General features: G+C 42.2%; 1 protein-coding gene across 1 annotated transcript in view; it reads left to right on the forward strand.

Annotated features, from left to right (window-relative positions):
• Positions 1 to 8,156: 8,156 nt before the first annotated feature.
• Positions 8,157 to 8,910, forward strand: part of LOC119412986 (vicilin-like seed storage protein At2g18540) — a 1,448-nt gene continuing 694 nt past the window's right edge. Inside the window, exon 1 of the mRNA XM_037679997.1 lies at positions 8,157 to 8,881. Within this exon, the coding sequence (XP_037535925.1) occupies positions 8,157 to 8,881 (725 nt within the window). The remainder of the gene's footprint in view (positions 8,882 to 8,910) is intronic.

Consider the following 8,910-nt stretch of genomic DNA (forward strand, 5'->3'; position numbering starts at 1 on the left):
GTGTGTGTGTGTGTGTGTGTGTGTGTGTGTGTGTGTGTGTGTGTGTGTGTGTGTTCAGTTTACAAATTAGTCAACAATGACCAGTTGTCTGCATGAACTTCTGTACATTCTCTTAAATCTAAAATAAAGTGAATTAATTGAACCCAATCTGATTTTCTGACCTTCGGCTCCGTCTGCAGTGTCTCAGTTTAATGTTTAACACTTTGATCCTCCTCAGCCTCTTGGACTTTGTGTTCACCTCTCACGTGATCTGTCAGGGGATCTCTGGGATCGGTTGTTTCCTCCTGTCAGACTAAATTCAGTGAAGATTTGAGTCACAGACGAGCTTCAAAAATCTCGTTTACTTTTGGAAGTCTTGAACGTTGAAGTGTGAGATCTTTGTCCTGAACACAAACTGCAAAACTAATTATAAATATTATTATGTAACACAAAGTTGTGGTTCCTCCACCTTGACTGTTAATAACCTGGAGGCTGGAACAGGTTAAAGTCTCCTCTCTTCTGATTGGTTCATTTCACCCCACTTCATCGTCAGAACCAGTCAAGTCTCACCAGTTAAACCAGCTTTTATGGGACTGAAATCCAGTTTCATCACATGACCCTTTGTGTTTATGAAGCTTTTTCTGTTCACAGTTTTAGGTTAATATTTTCCACATTTGTCATTTTACCGTGTTATTAATAATATTTGCTGCATTAAAGAAAGTAAAGAGTGATCATGTGATCTTATGGTGGACCTCACGGTTTCTGGGCTGAAGGAAGAGCTTTCATTGATTCAGATTATGGATTAATTAAATGTTGCTTGAGCTCTGTTTGTTAAAACATTTATGTAAATCTTGTTAATCCAGGTCAGGTCTGAATATTCTGATGAATTAAAATCTCATCGTATTTAATGAAAATCGTATGTAACAAAACCAAAACTTCCTCCTGAACGTTCTGATGGAGCAGCAACATGAAAATAAGTCCAAGGAGATTTGATCCCGTTTAACTTCTTTAAATTTTAACGTTTGTTTTAAATAAGTCTAGAAACACAGCTGCTCCTCTGAAATTGATCTTTCAAACTTTTTCTTTGACCTTCAGGAATAAGTCAGAGGTCAGCAGGTGAGTCGAGTTAAACTAAATGTTTTTATGTAAATTCAGATTATTGTGAGCAGATTAGCTGCTCAGATTTCCTGTTCTGACTTTATTTAATTAAAGCTGTTCTTTTTAAATCAGAACAGCTTGATAAAACTTGATATTTAGAGTTATGTAATTGTAATTAATTGTGACGCATAATTTATTATTTTAAAATATATTTTGTTAATTTATTTATTTTAATAGATTTTTAAATTCATTGCATTTATTGCAACCCCAATTTTAAATAAAGTTGTGACACTGTTCAAATTAATATGTCCAAAATTTAATATCTCATAAACACATATGTCACTCAGAATGAAACTTAGTAAACAAACAAATAAAATGTATTATTTTTAAATAAGGTAACTGTAAAATCGATGGCAACAACTTGTCGGTTTAAATTTGTTCCAGAGACAAAGACCCTGATAAACACATCAGGAACATCTGGAGGAGAATTTAAACATGTAAGAGGACTGGTTATAAAAAAATAAACATAAATTAGAAAGTTTGAATCTGTTAGAAGTAAAGATCGGAAGAAGTTCACCAGCACCAAAATTAATGGAAAGTGGAACAATTTCAGAGTAAAAGTCCTCAACGGAAAAATGTGAAGATTTTATATCTCCATCTTTAAAACCAGATCTGGTTCTGGTTCTGTTCTGGACTCATGATCACGTCCACAGATCATCCACAGATGCTGCTTAAAGCTCTATCAGACAAAGAAGAAGCCAGATGTGAACACCATCCAGAACCACTGCTGTCTTCTTTGGACCAGAGCTCATCTCAAATGGACTGAGGTGAAGTCCAGAACTGTTCTGTGGTCAGACGGTCCAGATCTGAAGTTCTGTTTGGACACCACGTCCTCGGCACTAAAGAGGAGATGGACCATCCAGACTGTTTCCAGCTCCCAGTTCAAAACCCTGCTTCTCTGATGGTTGAGCCTCTGGCATGAGCAGCTTAAACATCTGGAAAGACGCCATCAATGCAGAAAAAAATCTGCTGTCCATGTTCTAGAACATCTGCTCTGATCCAGCAGAGAAGATCCAGGACTGAAGGACATCTGGAGTCCTCCATCAACTGGTCTCCTCTGGTCCTGGACGTTGACAGACAGGAGATAATTCACAGAAATCAATATGGAACAGCTCTAAACCTTTAACTCATCTGTTTGTTTTGTTAATAAATAAATTTACTTTGTCTGTCATGAATAATATAACTGTTTAAAATTTTAAATCAATGCATCCTGTTTTATTTTCTTCTTACAGAACAGTCCAACTTTTTCTGAAATGGATTTATATTAAGCCTCATAAGTTAGAGACATGTTAATGTTAATTCATATAATTTAATTTTTCATTCATATGGTTTTAATTGTTTGACCAATTAACCTTCATCTAATTTTAAACTAACCTCGGCTCAGAGTTTACCATCTGAAGTCGTATTTGTTTTTATATTTATTTTTATTAATGAAAACAATTCCTCTACATTTCCATGAACCATTTTATAAATTGATGCTGTTGTCTGATGTTTAACACGTTTGTCCTCCTCAGCTGCTGGGACGTTGTCCCGGTCTGTTGGGACGTTGTCCCGGTCTGTCCGGGGGTTCCTGGGGTTGGTTGGTTCCTCCTGTCAGACTGAACTGATTGAAGCTTTTACATTCTTGAATATTGATAACTCTGTGAGCGATCGTTGCACCTTCACACTGGCTGTAATAAACCCAGACTGTGCTTGGTGCTTGAACAGAATCATTATTCTACATGACTCACCTGCAGGTCGTCCACACCTGCACTCTTTATAACCTGATCAGTGTCACAGGTTAAAGTCTCCTCTGATTGGGTCAGTTCACCTCACTTCATCTATAAAAACCAATCAGATCTCAACAGTTGAGCCTCTGTCATTTATTGTTGTGTTATTGTTTGATACTTTGACAAACTTTGTCCTAAACAGTAACGCATAATTAGTTTACTCATTTTTAAAATTGCGTCTTGTTCAGTTCAACCAATCAATAAATCAAAATACAGAACAATTTACAATTCAGCCAAAGAAACGTCATCTAGAGTGAATGAGAGTAAAACTCCTGTCGAGCGCAGGTTTAAACACGTCTTGAGTCCCAGCTGTGCCATTTGAGAGGTCTTTTATTTTTCAGATGAGGAGAAACAACAACAACAAACAAAACAACAACAAACACGTTGGATTTTAATCTGGACGTTTTGATTCTTGCCTGCAGTAAAACCTCTGGAGGAGAGATCAGCTGACTTTAACGGAGCTGGACTCGAACTGAAATGGAGGCAAACAGCTGGAAACCTGAATCAACAGGACTTTTCTTCAGCGGCTCAGGATGAGCAGACTCCAGGAAACATCTGAACGTCTCCTGCGCAGGTGAGTGATGTCAGCTGACAGACAGGAAGTGATCATTTACTTTTGTTTTATCTTTAACCAACTTCCTGTGGAGCTTTAATCAATGGACTGATCATCGCAACACATGGTATGGGCTCTGGAAGCAATCTGTTGAGAAGAGCTGGACCTTCTACTGCTCTGGAGTTGCCTCTGGGAGAGGGGCCAGGCGGGTGTGGGTCTACTTACAGCCCCCCACCCCCACCCCCCCCCACCCGGCCTGTGGGTTGTGCATGTCATGGTTTGAAGGTGAGAGGAGCTGAGCTGTCAACGGTTCAGCAGCTGAGGAAGGGTTGGATCAAATGATGGGGTAAGATACCAAGCAGATCCTGTAGATCCAGCCATGTAGTGAGGAGACTGCTGGGAACATCTGGTAGAAGAACTTGTCCAAAGGCTCATCTGCACCATAGTGGAGGCAGAGAACACTGAGTAGGAGTAGGTCATGTTCCCAGCCTCTAAAGTCGAGACGGCTGCTTCGAACTGGCTGTCAGTTCTTCTCGTGGTGGCCATTCATGAACCCAGGTGATGGACACCTGAGTGAGGGAGGCCATCAAGCTGAAGGAGGAGTCCTATTGGCTGTAGGACTCCAGAGGCAGATCTGAGAAGATCCTGGAAAACCATCAGGTGGCTGAGGAGGGGAAAGCAGCACTTTACCAACACTGTAGTGGAGGTGGGGTGCTGGTGACCACAACCAGTGACGTTGTTGAACGGTGGAAGCAACATTTTGTGGACCTCTTCAATCCCACCAGCACACCTTCCAAGGAGGGCCAGGAGAGTCGGAGGACTTGGTGGTTGGTTCATCCATAACTTGGGCTGAGGCTGCCAAGGTCGTTAAAGAGCTCTGTGGTGGCAGAGATCAAGGGGTGGATGGACATATTAGACCAGTGGTGCATAACTCAACCAACTGATTCATGTAACTGTAACTAATCTTTCATTCATGTTTTCTCTGCATCAGGAGATCAGCTAACCGGGTCATCTGATCCAGACTAACGGGTTCAACAAAAATAAAGACATCGTTCACATCTGGACACAAAAAGAACACGTTCTCAGCAGCAGCATGGAAGCTGCTGGACCACCGGGTGAGACCAGTCAGCTGCTGTAAGACGAGATAAACACTCGTTTATCTGAAGCTGCAGATGTTGGTAAGAGTCTCCAGATGTTTTTCATTTCACACAACTGTTGGATGAAGACCAGTCACAGAAATGAGCCGCGGCATCTGCTCACTTTTATAACATTTTCAGCTCAGCAGAGGTGAAGTTCTGCAGCTGTCCTTGAAGCCAGCTGCAGCCTCACACTGCACTCTGTTTGCACAAACATATGGTTCATGGGCATCAAAGAGACCTCCTTTAGTTCAAGATAAGAAGCTGTTTTGAGAAACAACCAGTCTCCTTGTTCTCAGGGCAGAAGGGAAGAAAGTTCTCAGCCACAATAATAAAGTACAATAAAAACGCCTAACCGTACCTGGCTGAATGGTGGAACAGGTGGTTAACACTGGCGCCTCACAGCAACAGTCCTAGGTTCAACTCCCAAATGAGGGTTTCTATGTGGAGTTAGCATGTTCTCCTCATCACGTGTGGGTTTTCTATGAGTACCTCCCAAACTTTGCTCCTCTCATTGGAGGTCCCGACTGATGGAGATTCTCTTCTGCAGTGAGAAGCTCCTGAAAGCTGATTCTGGAATTTAAAAAACATCCATCCATTCTTTTCCGCTTGTTCCAAAGTCTGGTCTCGGGGGCAACATCTGGAGCACGGAGGTCCAGACATCTCTTTCCACAGCCACCTCTTCCAACACTTCTGGGTGGACTCCAAGGTGTTCCTATAGGCCAACAGAGAGACATAGTGTCTCCAATATGTCCTGGGTCTTCCCTGGGGTCTCCTCCCAGTTGGACATGCCTGAGGCACCTCCCTAGAGAGGTGTCCATGGAGCGTCCTTACCAGATGCCCGAACCACCTCAACTGGCTCCTCTGTGGAGGAGCAGCGGTTTTACCCCAAGTCTCTCCTGAACTTCTCACCCTGTCTCTGAGGGAGAGTCCAGCTACCCTGCAGAGGAAACTCATTTCCACCTCCTGGATCCACAATCTCATTTTTTTCTGTCTCTACCCAGAGTTCATGACCAGAGGTGAGGGGAGGAACGTAGACTGACTGGTGAACAGAGAGCTTTGTCTTACAGCTCAGCTCTTCACCACAACGGACCAGTACAAAGTCTGCAATACTGCAGGTGCTGCACCAATCTGTCTGTCAGTCTTATGCTCCATTCTTCTCTCACTCATGAACAAGACCCCGAGAGACTTGAACTCCTCCACTTGAGGCAGAACTTCACCCTCGACCTGAAGATCAATCCACCCTTTTACGACTGAGGACCATGGCCTCAGATCTGGAGGTGCTGGTCCTCATCCCAGCTGCTTCACACCCGTCTGCAAACTGCTCCAGTGAGAGCTGGAGATCACAGCACGATGACACCAACAGGACCACATCATCTGCAAAGAGCAGAGATGGATCCTGAGTCCACTGAACTGGACTCCCTCCACCCCCTGGCTGTTCAGAACAGAATCAGAGGCAACGAGAAGTCCTCATGGAGTCCTGAAGGGGTCCGACTTGCACCGCTTGTATAGGGTCTGAACAGCCCGTAACAACAGGACCCTAATCCCATACTCATGGAGCCCCCCCCCACACACACACACACACACACAGTTTACCCCGAGGAACACTGTTGAACGCCTTCTCCAAGTCCACAAAACACATTTAGACTGGATGGACAAACTCCCGTGATCCCTTGAGGACCCTGGTGAGGGTAAAGAGCTGGTCCAGCATTCCTCGGCCAGAACGGATCCAGCATGTTGCCTAATGGACCTGAGGTTCCACCAACGATCAGACTCACTTCTCCTGTACGGCTGAATAGATTTGACCAGGGAGTCTGAGAGTCCTCATTGTTGCAGCACGACCTCAGACATCTTTATCTGATGTGTCTCGAGAAAACAGAACACGATTATATTTTGAACGTACACAACCTGAAGTCTATTTAAGTTTTCAGGAAGAGACCGTGTGAAATATTTTGATCTATTAATTAAAATATGTTTTATTTTGCGACAGGAGGGACGAGCCAGAAACCTCTGAGCCTCAGCAGGAGCTGCACATCTTTACGTCACCAGTGAGTCCAACAGTTTTTTAAAAGCTTCTTAGCATTTTAAAGGTTGTTAGTTTTCAAATTGGATCTATATTTATTGACTTTTAGTGAACATTTGAACATAACTGATAAAACACAGTCCGTTCCTTCATGATGAGCTAAATGTTTTGTGTCTTTGCAGTGGCAGAAGCTCTGCAGCCACTGAAGGCGTCTAAGAGTTGTGAAATCCTGCACCCAAACAGTGAGTAACTCCGAAGTGGGTCAGAATAATCTGTTTGTTCTGCACCTGCTGTTTGGAGCTGCAGAACAGAAACAAACTGCAGTTTTTGGACAATCTGACCAACGTGGAGGTTTATGGCAGCACGATGGCTCAGTGGTTAGCATTGTTGCCTCACAGCTAGAAGGTCCTGGGTTCAATCCCCGGTTGGACCTGAGGTCTTTCTGTGTGGAGTTTGCATGTTCTTCTCGTGCATGTGTGAGTTTTCTCCAAGTACTCTGGTTTCCTCCCACAGACCAGTTAGTCTGCTTCAGGCAAAAGAGATCTGGGATCTCAGTGGGATCTGCCTGGTGAAATAAAGGTTAATTAAAAATATGTTTGTTTTTATTCTCAAAGCAGGAACTGAACCAGTTTGTGTTAAACTGGAGAAAAGCAGAAAACATCAAACTTAAAAAAATAATGTTCATTTCACCCAAAAACTAAAACGATTTAATTTATAAAAATAAAAAGATGAAGCTCCTTAATTGACTGATCAGTTTTTGTTTGCAGCTAAAATCATAAAATTCAACTCCTTTTTAGTTTATTTTTGTCTGAAATATCGGAAAATGTTTTAAAATACAGTAAATAAAATTTAAAAAATCAAGGCTCCCTGTTAGTTTTTTTTTTAATTATAACATAAAACAATGAAGAAAGTTTCAAGATAAATCACTTTTATCATTACATATATACTTTTACTTTTTAACTTAAGTTTAAAAAAAACCTTTTTGATAAAACATCACAGATTTTATTTGTCTTAAACCACTTGAACAGATTCTGTATTTTACAAAGTTCTAACTCTTTATTCTGTTTTTAGACTCGAAAATAAAAGAATTGGTCGTATTTAGAATTAGACATTTTCACTCTTTCACAAATAATCAACAAAGTTCAGATTCAGAACAATTTAGTGTTTCAGGAATCTATTGCAGGATGGCACAGTGGTGAAGTGGAGGGAAAATATTTTAATTATATATTTTTTAAAGTTGTTTTTTTACAAAAGTGTTTAATTTATTTTTTAACAAAATCCGTATGTAGCCTTTAGAAAACTGTATCAAAACTCTAAAACAGACGTAAAATAGAAGCTTGGTCATGACGGTGTTCATCAGGAGCTCGTCTCAGTTCCTGTTGTTAAAGTTAGACTCATTCAATGAGTCCAGTTGTGAGAAAACGATAATTATTTACTGCTGCTAAAGACAACAACAACAACAACAACCTGATTCAACTTTACCTGCATTTCTTTCAGTGTCTGAGGCCGGGGTCCACGATGAAGCAGGTTTGACCATGATGGTAAAACCAAAAAGAAACCTGGTTCTGTTTGGGAGCCGAGGAGAAGAGAAGACTTCAGCAGCTGAAGCCATTTTAGGTCAGAAAGATCTTCATCCAGCCTCCAGACCTTCAGAGTGTGTTCATCATCAGGGGGAGGTGTGTGGACGTTGGGTTTCTGTGCTGGAGCTGCCTCCTCTGTACGAGAAACCACATGAGGAAGTGATGGAGGAATCACTCAGGTGCGTCTCCCTCTGTGATCCTGAGGGGGTCCATGCCTTCATCCTGGTCCTACCTGTGGGTCCCCTCACTGATGAAGACAAGGGAGAGTTACAGATCATCCAGGACACGTTCAGCTCTCGAGTCCAAGACTTCACCGTGATTCTGTTCACTGTGGACTCAGACCCTGCAGCTCCAGCTGATGTTACCTTCATCCAGAAGAACAAGGACATCCAGGAGCTCTGTCAGAGCTATGGAGGAAGATCTGTTGTTCTCAACATCAAGGACAAGAAGCAGATCCCAGAACTGTTGGAGATCGTGGACAAAATGTCCTCTGAAGGGTCCAAACGCTTTACGAAGGACACGTTCACCAAAGCCAACATCGAGAGGGTTTCAACACTTCAGGCTGAACTGCAGGCTGTGAAACAGAAGATGGAGATAGACGGTGATCTTAGAGAACGACTGAAAGAAAAAGATGAAGAGATGAAGAAGAAGGAGGAAGAGATGAAGAAGGAGGAAGAGATGAAGCAGAAGGAGGAAGAGATGAAGCAGAAGG

Source organism: Nematolebias whitei, chromosome 8 (genome assembly GCF_014905685.2).
Source record: "Nematolebias whitei isolate Nwh7 chromosome 8, NemWhi1, whole genome shotgun sequence".
Taxonomy (NCBI): domain Eukaryota; kingdom Metazoa; phylum Chordata; class Actinopteri; order Cyprinodontiformes; family Rivulidae; genus Nematolebias; species Nematolebias whitei.